The sequence below is a fragment of the Montipora foliosa genome, unplaced genomic scaffold (genome assembly GCF_036669935.1).
Source record: "Montipora foliosa isolate CH-2021 unplaced genomic scaffold, ASM3666993v2 scaffold_400, whole genome shotgun sequence".
Taxonomy (NCBI): domain Eukaryota; kingdom Metazoa; phylum Cnidaria; class Anthozoa; order Scleractinia; family Acroporidae; genus Montipora; species Montipora foliosa.
The window spans coordinates 23749-43322 of NW_027179702.1; the positions used below are offsets into that span (position 1 = coordinate 23749).

The 19574-nt window shown below is 35.1% G+C and overlaps 2 protein-coding genes across 2 annotated transcripts; one reads left to right on the forward strand and one right to left on the reverse strand.

Moving 5' to 3' along the window:
* Positions 1 to 774: 774 nt before the first annotated feature.
* LOC137987974 (octopamine receptor beta-1R-like) lies at positions 775 to 1659 on the forward strand. The gene has a single exon (XM_068834047.1). It carries the CDS (start codon positions 775 to 777, stop codon positions 1657 to 1659), a length of 885 nt encoding a protein of 294 aa, XP_068690148.1.
* A 584-nt stretch (positions 1660 to 2243) lies between these two features.
* Positions 2244 to 7091, reverse strand: LOC137987975 (uncharacterized). The gene is made up of 3 exons (XM_068834048.1): positions 6425 to 7091; positions 5086 to 6313; positions 2244 to 2325 (listed from the first exon to the last, which is right to left on the reverse strand). The coding sequence occupies exons 1-3, from the start codon at positions 7089 to 7091 to the stop codon at positions 2244 to 2246; spliced, it is 1977 nt and encodes a 658-aa protein (XP_068690149.1).
* Between the last annotated feature and the right edge of the window lie 12483 nt (positions 7092 to 19574).

Below are 19574 nucleotides of genomic sequence, written 5' to 3' on the forward strand. Positions count from 1 at the left end.
TTCCGGAATAAGGTCAATCGAACGCACCCTTAGTTTAGGAGTATTTTCAGAAATTCAAATAACCTTTGTAATGAAGTTTCCGCAAATAATTGAAGCATTTGAAATTGTCATTTTCACAAACATCTTTGTCCATTCGATAAATTAAATCTAAAGACTTCTGCATTTAGGTTAATTTGTGTCAAACTGACATTCTCCTTTTTTATGTAAGCTTATTTGTTTGTACCTTTTGGGATTTAAGCCTGGCATTTTTTTTCGGAGGTGTTGCCAAATTACATTAAAGTCAACGCTGACCTGCTAGAATCGGGGTCCACTGTTCAAACGCTTATTCCTTATTCAAAAGATTATTCCTGTTTTGTTTATATAAGAGGGGAACATCTGGCACCATTTATTAAAAAACTCACCAGAACTGAAATGTATTTAAAAGGAAAAAGCTCATTCAATTGCTAAGAGTACTTTGGGGCGTTTATTGCCAACAACCAAAACAGCGTTTAATGTTTTTTGGAATTATAAAAGTTCATTTGGTTTGCAGAAGCTGAAATTTTAGTCGAGTCACAGATGTTTCTAGATGTTACCTCAATTAACTACTTGTTGACTCGCATTTTCATTAAAATTGATAATTAGCGGATTAAAAAAGTTATGTATATGTATGTGAATTTGCTATATAATTCCTCGTGCTGAGCTTTTATCCACTTAAAAATTGTTGACCAACCGCTCCATATATATCTATTGACACTTGCATATACTTGAAACTGAACTGCATCAAGTAAGCCAGGCATGTGGTTTGCAGTTCTTGGTTCGCTCTTTACCATAGTAACCATTCTTGGAAACTCCATGGTTGTGTACTTGGTCATCACGAAGCCTCGGCTACACAATACAAGCAACTGGTTTGTCGTGTCTCTTGCACTGGCAGATTTGTTTGTTGGATTGACATATTTTCCAGGGATTTGCGCTTCAAGATTCGTTAAAGAGTTCCCCATTGACCACACAGGAATATGGTTCAAAGTCAGCTATACTTTCGTGTATTTGTCATCTGCAAACTTGTGCGTTCTGACTGCGGATAGATACATAGCAATAACGATGCCTCTAAAATACAGCATCTTCATGTCGCTGCGTCGATTTAGCGTCATGCTTATTCTTGCATGGGTCTTACCATTGATTTTCTTCACCGTACCTTCACTTTTTACTTACAGCAACGGTAGCGAATCGTTTACTTATTCCTTTGAAGTTGTCAGGATTGTAATGTTCCAGCTTATTCCTTGTATCATATTTGTGTATGTCATCGCTCGTCTGTCCATGATAGCCAAGGAAATTTCACTAACAGATAGAGCCATTATCAACCAGATAAGATTTAATTTCCAAATTCAAGAAAACACAGAAAGTAAGAGGCAAACGGAAAGAAAATCGTCTTCGTTAAAACTGATCGTGTTCATTATTTCGTTTTTTATTTTGTGTCATATTGGAATTAATTTCAAATGTTTTTGCATCTTTTTTAAGCTATGTGTCGTGTCGGAGGCCTTGGTAAATGCTGTTCACCTTCTTTTTGTCTTAAATTCGGCATTTAATCCGATAGTTTATGCTGTTATGAAAAAAGACTTTAAAAGAGAATTGAAGAAGTACCAAAGAAGTGACAACTTCAAAAAGAATGGCAAACAATGTTGAAATGACGCTTAGTTCAGTCCTCAGTGTAAGAATTTCGTTGAGTTGCTTTGCAAGACAATGTTAATTAAAGAGACACGAAGAACGTTTCGATTATCTCATACTATTACATTTGAAATCATTGAAACCTCATTCTTTTTCCATCGCAAAGGAACACATTTCATTTCGCGAGCTCAAACTCCATGGGAATTTCATACTTCGTCACTTTATTTCTTTCAGTACATAAATGTCACCCCGAGACTTAAATCAAAGGGCTCTATGAGCCAAGTAGTGAATGTGGAACAGTGTACAGGTTAGCAAGCAGGGCCCTAGCAAGGGGAGGGGCCGGGGGGCCCCGTGCCCCTCCCCTTTTTTCCTTCAAAAAGTAAAAACACAAGTATAAAATGTTGAAAATAGAATTTCTTCTTCAGGAAGTCTGAAACAACAGGATGTCAATAATTCCGGATAGAATCCTTCCTAATAAACAATAATTACAGTACCATTTCCTCAGCTCATATTTTTACTTCTTTTATTCGGTGATACAAAACTACAGAAAAAACCAGCTAAAAATTACAGCAAACGAGAAATGTGACAAAAATATAAATGTGTCAAACCGTCTTGACATCCAGGCGACTGAATTTCTTCATTACTGCATTCGTCTTTGAAACATGATCCAAACTCAGCAATGTCCTTCAGTAATTAAAAAAAACCCCGAAAATTAAAGCAGAAGTCACTCTTATCCTGGGTAAGGCCCCAGGATAATAAGACGAACATCGAGGATGAGAAATTAGAAGAGTCTTGCGCTGCAGAATTGCCAGAGAGGAGTTCTGAGTGCGGCCAGGATTATACTGCTGTTGAGTCAATTGAAACAGTTGTTTCCCAGTTACCTCTGCTTGGTCCCGATATCTTGCTAGACCTAAGCGATCTGTTAAGATCACCGATCGTTTCACATGTACCTCCGCAAATGTCATTTATTGCATAACCTGTACGTTATGCAATAAATTATACATTGGCGAGACAGGTAGACGACTAGGTGACCGATTCCGCGAACACCTTCGCGATGTTGAGAAGAATGAGAAAGATGCATCTAAGCCAGTCGCTCGTCATTTTAATCCCCCTAACCACTCCAAAAAACACATGGCTATCTGCGGCCTTTCCCTACATCTAGGTACGACGGAAAGCCGCAAGAATCTGGAACAAAAATTCATCTTCCAAATCGGCACCCTTAATCCTCACGGTATTAAAGAACGCTTTTCATTTAACTAATATATTTAATATATTCCTATTTTTCACATGTTACCACCAATAGCGTAGCTCCTACTCTACTATAAAAACTATACCTAACCCATAATTCCTCGATTCGCTCTGGCGAAGGGCTAACGCTCGAAACGTCAGCTTTTAGAATCTCTGTCTGGTGGCCAATTTACATTATCAACTCGGTTGATAAAACCAAATTTTTGTATACTACTTCCCCACCGACGCAGCACCACAGTTTCTTTAGAAACTACCCCCTTCATTCAGTAGTTGTAAAGGGGCGCGTTTATCATTAGATTATACATTATATTTGAAGGCACGTTGTTCTGTCACATTTTGTAATAATAATCATCGTACTTTTTAATACCTGTCGCACTTTGTATAAAACCGTCGCAATTTGTAATAACACTTGTCGCACTTTGTAATAAGATAGCTGCCGCACTTTGTAATAACAAGTTGTCGCACCTTGTAACTAATTATGCTGTCACACTTTGTAATAACAAGTTGTCGCGCTTTATAATAAACTTTCAAATTTCCTTTGAATAACATGTTGGGTAGAAATTGTTTATGACTTAATTAATCCCCCGGGGCACGAATTCGTTCTTCCTTGATATTTTGCTCTGCATACTAAACTTAGGGGTCGAAAAAGAAGCGCGCTCTTCTCCACGCTTCTTGCAATAGGCCACTTCGGAAAATACCATAATACTCTTTGTTTGTTCCCCCAAATTTTGTATAAGCATTGTTTCCAGTTTCTCTTGGGACTTACAATGGTCCCAAGAGAAAACAAGAACAATGCTTATGCAAAATTTGGGGGGACAAACAAAGAGTATTATGGTATTTTCCGAAGTGGCCTATTGTTATTTTGGACGTTCGCTCCAAAATCTTCCTACGGTGAGATTTTCTTCATTTCTCGCCTAGAGTTGGGTCATAAAGCGCTTACTCCAAAAAATGGGGAAAAAGTTGGTGGTCACCGCCTTTGTGTCAGAGAAAATGGCAGTGGAAAAATGCCTTAATTTCGAGAAATCGGTCATAATAGCGAGATGTAGCCTATCTGCTCATCCATCGAAAATCATAAAAATAAACTGTTAGAGTGAAGGTTTCCGTGCATAGATTTTTAGGGGTGGGATTTTTGGATAATTGAATTCCGCTAAGGATGTCGTAAACAGTAGAGTTCATCCTCGACGAGCGTTTTCGTAAGCTCTGTCCGTTGCAACCACTATTTGAATTCGATGGCACGAGAGTAGTATAGGAGTTGGGGGTATGAGATCATTTTGTAAAAATGCTCTCATCCCAACCCAACTCCATACTACTTTACATTTGACGGTTACATATTTTTGATCTCGTATTTTCGGTCTCATATTCTTGGAAATCTATATGGTTTATATTTCTGCGAATCTATGCCGTGGCGAGGCAGAATGGATCCAACGCAAAATTTATTTTGGAACTATATGTTATTTAAAATGCGTGACTTTCTTAGAAAAATCACAAAGCATGGCATTCTCGGAAATAAATAAAGGGGGTTTCCCCGTGATTTTCAACCAATGAAAAGTTAACCCATAAATTAACCAAAACCGAAAATACAACCAAATGGTTCAAATTTTGGTTTTTTTCTGGTTGGACATTTTGTGTTCAATCCTTTAAAAGAAATGTTATTTTAGTGTGTTAATGTTGTAATGACCGTATGCATGACTTGTCACACCATTATTGTGAATGTACCGCTTGTCATCGAAGCAAGATAATGATACTTTATTAAGCTCATAGCTTCCAAGTTGATGTAAGTTGCTTCTAATCGTTTTCATGGTGTGATGCAGTTGCTTGTTATTAAACAGTACGTTTTTATAATTTTCATGAGTTATGTTCTTTTTGATGATATTCTTTTTAATACCCTTAGCGGTCTTTCCGCCTTTGTCATTGTCTTTCATATATGAATACATTTTCGATCGCAATTTGACGAATTCGGTTATTGGTATACCTGCTGCCTCGTCTTTGAATTTACCGATTACTTTTTTGTTTGTCTTGTCGAAATATTGTGAATCTTCGGGATAATCACTGTTATCGAATTTGTCTTTATCATTCCAAAAGTCTTGGTACGCATCACTGGTTTCAATTTCATAGGTCAAGCTGTCTGTGTCTGTGAATAATAATTTCGCTTTGCTACCGTATTTTTGTTTGATGTAGTTATAATGAAAATCATACATTAGTGTCTTGCTAAGATCTAGGATACACATACCCACATATGCCGGCCTGTTTAGGGTTAGTGTTTCTTTGATTTTATGCACTGCCACTAGATTTTTATTGAAGATCTTACTACTAACATATGTTGGTTTGGCAGCCATTTTTGACAGTTTGTTTTTATCAGTTACTAATCTGACATCTACTCGCTTTCTGATATTTTCCATTGTTTTCCCAAATACACTGTTATTCATAAGCTTGAAGAAGTCTTTTTCAAAAGCATTTTTAGCATTGGTTCTCTTCTGTGTGTTGAAATCAATGTATTCTTTCAACCATGGTGACTGATTGAACTTTAGAACTCGATGGATTTTGGTTATTTTCAAACCAAGATCGGTGTACAATTGTAGGTTCCTATAATGAAGAACATACTTTTCTTTGTTGCTTAATGTAGGTATCAGTTTATGAACTAAGCCAGTTGACACTTTGAATTTAGTGGCTATTTCTTGGCAATAATTAGAAAGCATATCTTTGTTGACTTTGACCTTTTCGGCTGCTAGCGGATAATCATTATGCAGATCGTGTAATTCTTTGGGATATTCCAAATCAACTTCTAATATCAAACCTTTATTGCTATCTTCTTTATACTTGGCTAGGTCTATCTTATCAATCTGGTTTTTAGCCAACCATTTAAAACCACCAGTTGGAAGGTATTGGCTCATTGCCCAACCATACAGATTGTTAGCATCTAGATACATTATATACTTTGAGGGCGCCTTCTCATCATACGTTTTCATGTATCTATTATTAGCTTTGCCGTATCGATTTGCTATGTATGATGTACCACCACGCATGCCCTTTTCGATGAATTGAAACATATCAATATCAGTCATAAGCTCCAATTTAATGTCAGTCATCTTTAACATAGCATCCCAAGAAAGCCCAGGACTGGTAAAATAATGACAGGGGTCTAGTTTGTAGTATTGCAGACAGGTCTTTCGAAAGTTTTCAAACACATCAGCTAACAGAAGGATGTCAGATTTAAGATATAAGTCATGGTACTCACCCATATTTTTTAGATCAAAAGTGTTCCATACATTTTGAGCATGTTTGTGTTGATCACCTGAGATATGCTCATCATTTAATATACTGTAAAATTCTTCTTTTGGTGGCAGCTTTTCATTGAATTTTTCAAAACTGTCCATAAAGTCATATGGGTATACTCCCTTCTTACTCATCAAATCAAGCTCTTTACCTTTGAATTTTTGAGAAGTATATATTAATGCTTCTTTTGGTAGGTTGCTCACCAGTTTATCAAGACTTGAGCTCATGAATTGAAAACTATCAATAAAGGTCAGATGATTACCAAGCATGAAAGCCATATACTTTTCCATGTTGTTTGGTATGGCATTGATATTCATTTGGCATGTTTCACCTTTCTTGTTTGTGTATGTATGCTTTTTAACTATCTCACCAATTTCTTGCATTATAAAATGACTGTCATACCCACGGAGATTGTGAAACATAACTGGTATTTTCTCAGTCAATCTGAAATTTAGGTTACAATCTTGGTGAGCTGATCCTCTGTATTTACCTGTGATATGGCAATGGTCTCTAACTCTCACATCATTTTCATTGTATTTTTTATTGCAGATATGACATTCATTAGCTTTTTGAAATTCTTTTTCATCATCTTCAGTCATTCTCAATGGTTTATTGAAATATTTTTTCATGATCTTCTTGCAATATTTAACTTCCTCTAGCATAGCTTCCATAAATGTGTAAACAGCTTTTTCACCTCTATAAATTTGTACTGGTTTTGTGTATTTATCATCATAACAACACACAACCTTATATCCATAACCACAGTCTGTGTGTCTCTGATAAGCCTCTGTGTACGATTTATCATCATTAGGTTGGCAACCGGATATCTTTTCTGTTATAGCTTCAAAATCTGCATAAATGACGAATGGTACTGGTAGTTGTTTATGGAAATTATTGAATTTTAGTATGTTATCATCTTTTGTTGGCATTTGGATAGCTTGTGTGCCATTTACTTGTATGCAGTTTTCTTTATGATCAGTTAATACTCTTTCAGAACTGAAACATTGTAAGCAATGCATACAGAAGTGCTTCCTTTCCTTGTGTTTTGTTTGATTGTACATGAATTTGTTGAAATCTTTGATCAACACATAATGCTTGTTTTCATTTTCTGTTATAAGAAGCAGATTCATACAATCTTCATACTTTTCTTTTGACACATAAATGGGATATTTTTGTTTGTTTTCATAACCAAATACATTGATGTTAATTTCATTTTGCTTTTCTATTTTGTTGTACTGTTTGGTAGTCACTGGAAATTCAATTCCTGAATAATTCAAATTTTCAATGAATGCTTTGTCTGATTTTTTGATTCTCTGTGGGTATTTGTCTTGAGGATTAAGATGTCTTATGTGGCACCACCTGAAGCATTCATTATCCTCATTTTTCATGTTGATCAATCCTTTTGCACTGTGTTTGAGTTCATTTGGTAATTTGATGTAAGAAGATCCTTTCATTGGCTCGTATTTTACCACATTGATATAATGATTTTCAACAGATTGAATAGTCCAACCAGATCCCTCTGAAATCCAAACTGCAATCTTGTTTAGTATGACTTGTTTTGACAAAGATAAAGCTAGTTCAATTTGTGTGTCATTTGTTATTGTTTGTGGTTGACTGTTGAAATAAGCCGTTTTGATGATTTTTTCTTCTCGCCCTGTTTGCTTTTCAAATGTTACTCTAAGTGTTTCAACAAACTTTAGACCTTTCATTGATTTTAATATTTTTTCGATATGGATGGCAACAGCCTTTCTTGTATTTTGCAGTTGCATAAGTGGGTCTTTGCTGTTTTTTATGTTGATTTCATAAGACTTGGTGAACCCTTTTAAAGCTTTGTTCGTTTCTTGTATTATGGTCCTTGGTGATGGAACGGGTTGTTTTTTGGTTCTTGGAGCTGCCACTGGAGCAAAACGCTTCGTCCTTGGAGCAGGCACCGGTCTATATCCATCTCGGAACTCTGGTGGTGGAAGAATTATGTTTTCTTCATAATTTCGCACCATTTGCCGCACACTCTTACGAGGTGTCGGTATTGGCCGTCGGGGACCAACTTTTGTATCGTCTTTGGTGATTAATTTTTTGATAAGATTTATCAGGTCTTTTTTGCTTAGATTTTCTAAACTGGTATGATTCATAATATTACTTGAGATATTATTTTTCATTCTCTATCTTATATAACAATCGACATTCTTTTAAATACTTTATGGATTTTTAGTTGAAACCAATCTGGTACGATTGATTTTAACTGTAAAAATTTGACAAACTATATATTTTCCAATTCATGAATTTTCATATGCAGTTTGTGTTTCTCACTTTTGAGATGCTGATGTTTTCCTCTCATGGCATAATTCTTTCCATTGTCGCATATCACACAATACCATTCTGTCTCACGACCATATTTGTTTTTTTTCTCTTGAATCTCTTTGTCAGTGAATTGTTTCTTTGGACCTCGTTTTGAAGTTTCCATATTATATACAGAGACATCATTCTTTTATATGGTTTTAATCAGAATCATCTTCAGAATCATCTTCAGATTCATCTTCAGATTCATTTGGTTTGTATTTGCTGAAAGCTTGTTTTATCTGTTGCAACATGTCGTCGTTTATGTCATCGGGATCCATTACAAAGATTTTTTTTCCATCTGTTACCATGACCATTAATTTTTTATTGAAATGCACCAATTTCAATTTAACGGGTGGATGAATGACAGACAACACATCGGAATAAATCAAATCTTCCAAAAAGACTTTCAACGAAGGCTCACGAATTACATGGGACATTAAAGCATTGAATAATGATTTTGGGTTCATATACAATAGGATTATATTAGTTTTTCACTTCATCCTTGCAACAATTTCAATGGTGCCAAAAATTTACGGTATCTTTGAAATTCTCTGAATAAAAAATCCATTTTGACATCTATGATGTGAAACATTTTCCCGATTTCTTTCTTTGGTCCTCCTGTTTTCAATGCTTTGATCAACAATGGTACTGCTTCTGAATGAACATAATGCATATAACCTGCGTTCCTGACCACTATTTCACAAATCATTTCTGTGATCACTTTTCTTACAGCCATGGTTTCAATTATTTGGCTTCCTCTGAACATATACTATATGTTTCGATTATCTTTTACACAGATTCATCACTGTCTTGTGACGCAAAAGATTCTGGCGAACTTGGGCAACTAAAATCCGATTCGCTTTCTTGTGATGAAAAACTTTCCGGTGACGATGGCAACCAATCGGAATCAGAACCAGAGTCCTGATCGCTCTCATAATAGAAACCAAACTTTTCTTCATTTTCGAACTTGTCCATATAATATAAGTATATATTTTTATTTTTTATAAGTATTTATGCGCGTTTGTTTCACCACAATTCATATGTTTTCAATGTCTTTCAATGGTACCCAACTGTTGAATTCATCACTGTATCCCTTCCATTTCACTAGAGCTTGTTTCTTTTTATAGTCCCTCCGAATTACTTTATCAATACGAAAAACATCCTGTATGGCTTTTAATAATTCAGGTTTATAAAAACTGCCTTGTATCTCTTCACCTCTGAGATCTTTTAGTTTGTATGTTATTGGATTAGTGTATTGGATCTTATCAACTGTAAACACTTCTTCGGTCCAGTTTGGAGTATATCCTTTATCGAACACATTTCGTTTATACTTGGATATTCGAACCTTGTCACCTGTTTTGAATTTAGGTTGCTGTTTTAATGGCTCCATATCACCATATAGATTGAAGTAAACGGTTCCTTCATTCCTCTTGTTAGATGCTTCAACGGGTGTCATCTTTATGCTTGAATGTTTTGTATTATTATACTGTTTCACTAGTTTGGGTAGCATATCGAGATACATTGTATTACCTTGAACTGTGAACTGCTTCCACATTTTGGACTTGATTGTTCTATTCCACCTTTCAACCACTGAGGATTTCTCCTCATTTTCAGTGGAGTACATATGTATCCCATTTTTCTCTAATAAGTCTTTCAAGTGTTTGTTATAGAACTCCTTTCCCTTGTCAACCCATAAATACTGTGGTTTTCTACCTTCCTTGAATATTGTTTTAAATGCTTCAGTGACAGATTCACCTTTCTTGTCCTTCAATGGGGCAATCCAACCGTATTTGCTGAAAACATCAATGACCATAAGAAGATACCGATAGCCTTTATTCCATTTGCTAAACTGTTGCATTTCAACTAGATCACTTGCCCATATTTCATCAATATGATTTACGATTACACGCCGCCGAGTAAAGTTGCGTCTTATAGATGCATGTAATTCATCTGCTAATTTTTCTTGCCAGTTACCCGACGGCTTTTTCCGTTTTTTGAAACTCCAAGACCTAGTTTCTGCTTTGTATTGATAACATTTCTTGCCAACCAATGCCCCCATTGTCTTTCATTATACGGTACGTTGTCTAAAGCTTGGACCATTTTCCTATCTGCTTTGTTTTTACATTTCCTATCATCCTTGCAGACGGAATAATCAACATCGTGTTGCATTGCTATTGCATCAGTTTTTCCAGTGGGCATATCATATATTTCCAATATTTGACCAGTTTTTGGGTCATACTTCAGCTGATTTTCTAAATCATTATATGGTCCGGTGTAATGATGCCCAGGTAATGTCCATCCACCTTTTGGTTTCGGTAATTTACCAATAGCTTTGTGAATGTCAACAGCACCGCCATCAAGATCTTTTCTGTTTGTTGTGTATTTTTTATTCGGTCTTATTTTTGTTGACAATTGATTGAGAGCTTCTGATCCCACTTTATGAAGTAGAGGATTCATTTTTCTCAAACCATAATCGATTGCTTTTTTCTGCAATTTTGGGTCTCTCATCAATTCGGAACCATAATATCTACCCATTTCAACGGCTTTTTTGCCAAGATAAGGTACTCCTTTAGTTAAAAATAATTCTGTTCCAGTATTAGCAATATCACTGAGTAAGCCCGCTCCCAACGGGCTGTTTAGTTTCCCTGTTGTTTAACAAATTTGGTCTTTGTAATACCACATTCAGCACAAGTGCAAAAGAACATTAGTCTGCCATTTTTAGCTGTTTTGTAACCTGAAGGTTCAACACATTCAGTCACTTTCTTTTGTTTAACACAATATGATTTCATAATATATATAAGTTAGATATTTCTGAAATAACGTTGGATAAATCTCTCATTTTTCATTGTATCATTTATGTTGAACACTTGTAATAAATCATAATACGAATTACCCTTATTCATTTCATTTAGAAAGTATAAACAGAAATACCCACAAGTTGTTGTTTGTATGTTTTGTATCTGATTGTTTTGATGTAACAAAGTGAGATTTTTCTTTTTGGCATGATTTACAATCTCTTGAAATGGGGGCATACCAAACGAATCGAAATAATTTATTACATTATCTTTGACATATGTTGCAACCCAATGAGATCCTGACATATAAGCTGGTTCCAGATTGTAAATAAATAACGCCTGTTTATGGTTATGTGGAACTTTTTCATCTCTTGACAGTACATCATTGATTGGTATGTTTAAATATTTACACCATTTTTTCAGATCGTGATTGGACATAGGTATGTTTTTGTGAAATTTTGGTTTCACAATATTGCCCCCAAAATGGGTATGCCATTGAATGGACTGTTTTTTCCCAATAGTAACCCTTTTCCTTTTTTGGTTGAGGATGTTTTTTTTTTTCTACCATTACCAGTCACATATGGCGGATAACTATAAAATGGAGGGGGCATTCCAATTCTAGGTGCTCCTGTACCATCCTTTTTCGACGAAGGTGGTCTACCTACCCTCGGTGCTCCTCTTCCCGTTAGCTTTTTGACAAGATTCAAAGCCAAAGGAATTCCAATGCTAGCTAACAGAGTGCCTAAAAATCCACCTGATTGTGTTTTGGTCGGTGTTATTTTAACGCCAGATCCTGTTTGAGCCGCATTCATTATGTCTCTTTGCTGTTTGGTTGTAAACATATTCAGATATGGCATCAGTTGATTGATTGCATTGAAAGGTATCATCATGGGTAATGGCATAGCACCACCTTTTTGACCAGATCCTAACAATTTTTTAGCTCCGGCTTCTGCTAAACCACCAAGAGCACTCAATCCAAGGGTTTTACCAATTGCTGGAAGAGCTCTCATACCAAGTGACAATACGGTGCTCAAAAGACTTCCGCCTACTTGTTTTCTGATATTGGTCTTAGCAAGCTTAATGTCCATTCCTTTGTTCAATTGTCGATTTTTTTGCAATCTTTTTTTCACCATTGCTGGAACATAAAGAGTGTCGTTTCCATTAAGAGAATCATTTGTCAGTCTTAGAACAATTGTTTCCCTTTTATGGTAAGCATTACTCAGATTCTTTTTTTGATTATCTGAAAGTCTTACGTTGATTTCATGAAGTTTAGTCATATAATATATGTTATATAATTCCGATTGTAAATAAATGGGAGTCATTCACTTGATTTCATATTACTGTTTCAGTTGCGGGCTTAAACTATCACCAATTCATTACCCACCTTGTCAATAACAACCGACTCTTCGTACAATACAACTGCATGGACATTGAAATCTGCTGCACTATTGGCACTTATTTTATACCTGAAAATCAACTGTTTAGGGTCTCTTGTTACTTTCTCTGCCTGATATGACAGATCGAAATAGATTAGTGGATACAGGCTGTTATAATTAGCAAGATTCAACTGGGTTCCGGTGTTGTAATCATTTTTTCGCATTGCATAAGACATCAGATCATTGAATATTCTCACTTTGCTTTCACTGTCATATTCTGTTTCTGGGTAGAAAACACCATTGCCATATTCGAGTCTGCATGTTGTTAAATAACTGTTTGCGTTTGCTTCATTCAGTTTGAAGGTATCAAGTATATATGGATTTTGAGTTGCAACTCTGGTTTTAGCCCGTTGTAGATAAACAAAAATTGCTTTGACATTGTCAATACTGGAAGAAATCTGAAAAAAACCACTGACTCTAGCAGGTGCTGACACTGCATATAGTTCACGCTGATATGTCCATTTGTGTTCTTTCATGAAAGAGCTTACAAATTTGTCGTACATACTGTCTTTTGGTGTTAATTTTGGAACCCATAGTAGAAATCTGTTCAAAACTACTCTGCCGGCATCTGTTCCTGCTGCCATATTGATGAGTTCATTGTCGTTCTGGAGATTCAAATTGAATTGTAACTGCATCGGAACCAACATTTTATCCTGCAACTCTTCAAAAAAACTGTAACGATTGAGAGGTATGATCAAATTCACATTTTTTGCTCCTCCCGTTCCATCATTGTTGGTAGCTTGTGTAAGCACTTTTCTAGATTCATATCCTGAATTAGTATTGGCTGTCGTACCATCTGTGTCTAAATACCAAAAACTGTTTTTACCGACTGATCTGCTGTAATCATCAGAATATTCCAACAGATTCTTCACAAAAGTGACCTTATGTAGATTGTCAGTATCATAAACAATTTTCCCAGCACTTTTAATCATCATATGTGCAATCAATGAATGAGATCCGTTTATCACCGTTATTCTATCGGCTGCTGCATAACCAGCTCCATCTGCTATTTTTTGTAACTGGAATTGAACCTCGAAATAAGCATTGTACCAATCATAGAAAGAACTCCGGTCGTTGATGGTGAATCTATAACCGTTCTTTTCTTGATGTTGATTATTTCCAGGGGCTCTAATTACATCATCAAGTTGGAAACGCACCAACTCATTTCTTTGCAATAATTCACTTGTTCTAAAAGCCATTTATACTATTGTATTATATAATTTTGCTGTCATGTTATTTATTTGAAAAATCTACGCCTTCTTCCAGATCCGGATATCAATCTATTTAGTATCATGTCAGCGCTTTCATCTTGCTGTTTCTGTTCAATGGGCAAGGATGGAACAATTGCTTTTTGTGTTGGTGTTGTGGCTCCTTTTCTCAAATTTGCTAATTTTTTCATTATTAGGTCTCCTGACTTTTCTGCCACCGTCTTGCCAATTTTATCACCTGCATGGGAAACCCCTGATTCTAATGCCTTCTTGGCTAATTGCTTGGCGAATTTCTTGAAAACAGATGATGCCACACTCTTTAACGGTTTGAAAATGTTGTCTAAGATAAGCCCAGACCCTTTATGTTGAAATACAAATTTACCAAGTTTTGGGTGGTAAAACCTCTTAAATTCATACGGTTTCATTATACTGTTACATTAGATACTTTTTAAAATCAGCGAAAAAGACGTATCTGCTCCATTCAGATCCACTAATCTTCTTTTTCCATCTGTTATCATGATTCTGATTGATGAAATTGTAGTTTTGTTCACAGGATTAAATGTAACTCTTTGTGGTTCGAGGGTGAAGGAGTAACTTGGTTTTAGTACACTGGTTGAGAATGAATAAATAATGTCTGTTTCTTCACCGTCAACTAAACTTTCGTTGACCAAATCGCAATGAATATTGAGTACGTCTGTGTCTTGACTGAGATTCGGCACTCTTGGTCCAATATGCGTTCCACTTGCTAATATCTTTTTATCAAAACCGATCAGGTCATTAAAATTACTTGCTCTTAAATCGAGTTGGTAATTTGCAGCTAATGTAACCGTGACTCTGAATGTTGTTTCGTTGAATTCAAGAGTCATCGGATACGTATCACCAGTTTTCGTCACATTTTTAATATGTCTGTCAAAGTCCGTATAATTCCATACCCCAGCTGGAAAGGTAATGTCCTTAAAAGTTGAACCATTATCGGAGCTGTATTTGATTAATTGATTTTTGTACCCAGCATTGACATTGAACCAAGTGAATGACATGTTAATGACTCTGTTAAGACCGATAACGTATTGCTTATTATTGTCTAGAGTTACAGGTCTGGTGAAATTTGTTGTAAAATCTTCTGGTTTATTATCCCCTTTATTTTTCACACTGTAAGATGATAAAACTATCTCTCGTTCCATTATATAATGAAGTTACATTAAATTTGGAAATATTGTTTGTATAATTTACCATATTGTGATTTGTTAATTGTTGTCATTTTTAACAATGTGTCCAATATAGAAACACCCATATTTCGCATGTCAATGCTTGTATTACCAGCCAATATCTCACCAATGATCAAATCCAATTTTTTTATGAGTTCTTTCGGTTTGTTAAAAAATATCACATTGCCACCTTTTTGTTTTTTCCTACCAGAACCTTCCATTGTTTTCATTTTGTTTTGATAATGTTTTATGTATTCATTCAGAGTTTTCATAGCGCGATCCACTCTTTTGTTTTCCTCTTGCCTATCAGCTTCCGTTATATTCCCACTTTTGTATTGCTTTGTAACGTTTCCTTTGTAGGCTTTCAATTGATTTCTTTTAAATTTAGCCGCATTGACGATCTTATTGAGATATTTTTTGTTTTTTCGTTCAGTCATTTCTTGTTGATTTATTACCTTTTCAACAGAATCATAATTTGGTATACCAAGATCACCTAATATCTCATTTTCCATATCTTCTTCATCCATTCCATAATCTATCTCATCGTCGTCATCATACTCTGGTGGTAATTCTGGTTCTTCAGGAAAGTACTTAGGATCAACATACATCTCTTTTTTTCCTTCCAGAAGATCTTGTAAAGACTCTTCATATGTTGGTGGTTTTGGCACCAGTTGTTTTTCTTGCTGTGGCAAAACAGGTTGTTCAAATAGATCACCAAGATTCATATCTGGAACTTCATCCTCTATATCAATGCCGTAATCAGGAACTTCTCCTTTCTTCAGTGGTCGTTTTTTCCTTGGCAACCTTAAAGCCTGATTACTATCAATAACATCATCTAATTTACTTGTAATTGGTTGGAATACTTTTGAAAATCCCTGTTGACTGGTCTTCTGATCAATATCATGCTTTGTAATTGCATTATGGACATAATTGATCTTATCCCCTAATTCAGATTTACTCTTTGCGAGTTCTTTCCACTTAAGTAAACTCATTTTTGTTATATTATTACTTTACATAAAAATGGAAATTCATATATAAAAAATAACGTTTTACACTGTGTTGAACACCATGTTGAACACCATGTTTAACTACATCATTTTATCGAAACAATGTAACGATTTAATATAAATGAAGATACCTAATTATGATACTGGCGACGATGTTGGCACAAACTTCACACAACTACATGATTTTATGCCTGATCGATGCTTCCGCATGCTCATTTGTGGACTTTCTGGTTCGGGAAAAACAAACACACTGATGCATATGATTTACAATCTGTTGTATTTTGATAAAATATACCTTTATGCAAAAAACTTAGAGCAGTCAAAGTATCAGAATCTCATGGATGATTTCGAACCAATGAGTGATGAGGCTGGTTATGATGTTATTGAAGCAAGCAACGATCAAATCATTCCTGTAAATGATCTTAACAGTGATAATCAAAAAATTGTAATATTCGACGATTTCGTATGCGACAAAAACCAAAAACCATTAGTTGACTATTTTATACAGGGGAGGCATAAAAACTGCTGCGCCATATATTTGAGTCAAAGCTACTATAAGACACCAAAAGATATTAGATTAAACTGCTCACATTACGCCATTTATGATTTTCCGAGCAATAATGAAAAAAGTCTCATATGCCGCGAAAACAATGTATCCAAACAATTATACGAGAGAGCAACCATAGACCCTTTTAGTTTTATATATATTGACAAACCCAAGAAACAAGTAAAGAAGAATTTCGATGAAAAAATATAAACCAATTGTATATATGAGTTACTCAAATGGTAAATTACCTGAAGACACATATTCACATGAAAAAGTTATTGAAATAGTAAAAGGATTGCCTGGTGTTGGTTTTAAACTAACAGATGACGGTGATTATGATATGCAGAATAAAAAACTGAGAAATTTAGATTCACCTCAAACGAATGACGATGCAACTACTAAGAGGTATGTTGATAAAGAGGTTTCTGGGTGTTTAAAAATAGATGGGAGCAATGCAATGACTGGAGCCCTTAACATGGATAATCGGCGTGTCGAAAATATTGCTCCAGCTAGACATGGTCACAGTGATGCTGTAAGTAGTGTGCATCTACATAGCTTTTATTTTGAATTAAATACAAACGATGGAAAGATAGAAGCCCAAAATCCGATCGACATGAAAAATCAAAGAATCTTCGGAGTGAAAGACCCGATACTACATTCAGATGCTTCTAATAAATTTTACGTTGACAGCTCTTTTAATTTCAAAGCCGATAAAACGGAGCTGGCTAATTATTTGAAAAAAGATGGAAGTATTTCCGTAACTGGCAATTTTGACTTTGGAAATAATAAAATCAGCAATCTTGCTGAGGGCACTGGCAATTCTGACGCTGTTACAAAACACCAATTACAAACTGGTTTATCAACCAAACCCAATACAAATCAGGTTGTGCTCCGTGATGGTTCGCAGGACATGACTGGAAATTTAAATATGTCACAAAAAAAGATCGTCAATCTTGCTAATCCGACAGGTAGAAATGATGCCACTGGAAAAGGTTACGTTGATCGATTATTTTTAGATTCACTTCGTTTAGACGGATCCTCTAAAATGACTGGAAATTTGGATATGTCTTTGAATAAAATAATAAATTGCGGACAACCAACCGGGGCTAGAGATGTGACAAACAAATCTTATGTCGATTCCGAGGTTGGAAAAACATTGAAATTGGATGGAAGCGGTGTAATGACTTCTGTTCTAGACATGAACAATCAACGAATAATAAATCTCGGAAACGCCACACATAATCAAGATGCCATAACTTTGAAGCAAGTAAATGACGGCATTGCGACTGTTTCTACTGAAAACAATAAATATACAGACGAACAAATAGAAAAAAATAAGAAATATGTAGACGACGAAATAGTTAAGAGTCATATAACCACACATACAAACAGAGAAAATGTGCTGAAATATGCTATGGCTGATGGGGAATTTACAGAAGATTATGGAATACAGGATGCCAATTTAATCGACTATAATGACTCACCACATAAAAACAACAAAAAAGCATTTTCATTCAATGTTCAAAAGGCAGCAGATGGTTCCAGTCTGTTTAAAGGACGATTCGATTTTAATCTATTCAAACTGATACGTGACAATTATAGCGATAAATATACTGTGTGTTTAGAAATATATTTCCTGAGAACCGGTTTTGATGTGGAGTTCAATTCATTTCAGGTTACTTTTGAAAAAAGAAACATGAACACTGATAGAACCACTACAGTCAAAACCAACACAGATTATAAATATTATCGCTTTATCATGAACTTATCACCAGATGGTTCTTCACCAACTATCGAAAGACGGTTATATGTAACTGTTCAATCCACTTATGACAATAGAAGCCCAACTCTTTTACCATTGTATGTCCTGATTTACGGTATAAAAGGTGAAGCAAAAAACAACCTTGATTTCACAATTTATGATTACGAATTGGCTTATGAGATTGTAAATGATCAATTTTTAATGCATGTGCCAATCAACATGAATGGTAATAAAATTATAGGGTTATTTGATAAGATATTACCGTCTTACGCCTATGGAACCACTTCAGAATCATCACTGGGTTGTGATTTTAATATTTCTAGAACAGTACCTCTAACATTTACTAAAATTTACATCGATAAAATAAAAATTTATGCTAAAAAAAATTATCCATCAGAGTCGAATCACGATATAACTTTTTATGGAGACGCTAGTGTATTTTATGACATAGATTTTTCAACAAGCAAAATACTTACTGTCAATATCAATCGATATTTTGAAAACATAACAAACATACGAATAAATTTTGATGATGACGATGGGGATGGCGTAAGATCTTATGTTTACATTATACATTACAAAACATTACTGATTAATTGAATTATATAATGCAACAGTATATGACATTGTATGTAAAAAATTTAGATGGTACACATCTTCTTGACGACAATGGTGACAGAATTGAATACACCATTGACTATCACTCTGATGATGATTTTACCTATCAAGCTCAAGCTCAACTTTCAGTAAATGATGATGGACATATAGAAACTGACAAAAATCTCGTCGTTAAGGCTGCTACGGAAGATAACCATGTTGTCATAAAAAAACAACTCGATTTGAAGTTAGACAGATCGACTTTTATTATTTCGAACAGTCTTCCTGGTATACCAGTGTTAGACAAAATCAGCATTGCATTAATTCCAGCTTTATCAGTAGTCACAGCCGATTCAAATGATAGAGTTAGTTCATGGATTGATCCTGTGAATAATATCGATTTTTCACAACAAACCAATTCAAAAAAGCCTCTTTTTCTAAGGGATTCAACAAAAAAACTGTTTTTTGTACGTTTTGATGGTAGTGATGACTATTTGGAAAAAAATTCGTTTGATGTT

Excerpts from the sequence above, each read along its gene's own strand:
- LOC137987974 (XM_068834047.1), top strand. The coding sequence starts at position 775 with ATGTGGTTTGCAGTTCTTGGTTCGCTCTTTACCATAGTAACCATTCTT.
- LOC137987975 (XM_068834048.1), bottom strand. The coding sequence starts at position 7,091 with ATGCCAACAAAAGATGATAACATACTAAAATTCAATAATTTCCATAAA. Across the intron at positions 6,314-6,424 it reads GTATATGGCTTTCATGCTTG|GTAAAGAGCTTGATTTGATG; the intron begins GTAATCATCTGA and ends AAAAATTCAAAG. Across the intron at positions 2,326-5,085 it reads GATCTTAGCAAGACACTAAT|GACATTGCTGAGTTTGGATC; the intron begins GTATGATTTTCA and ends TAATTACTGAAG.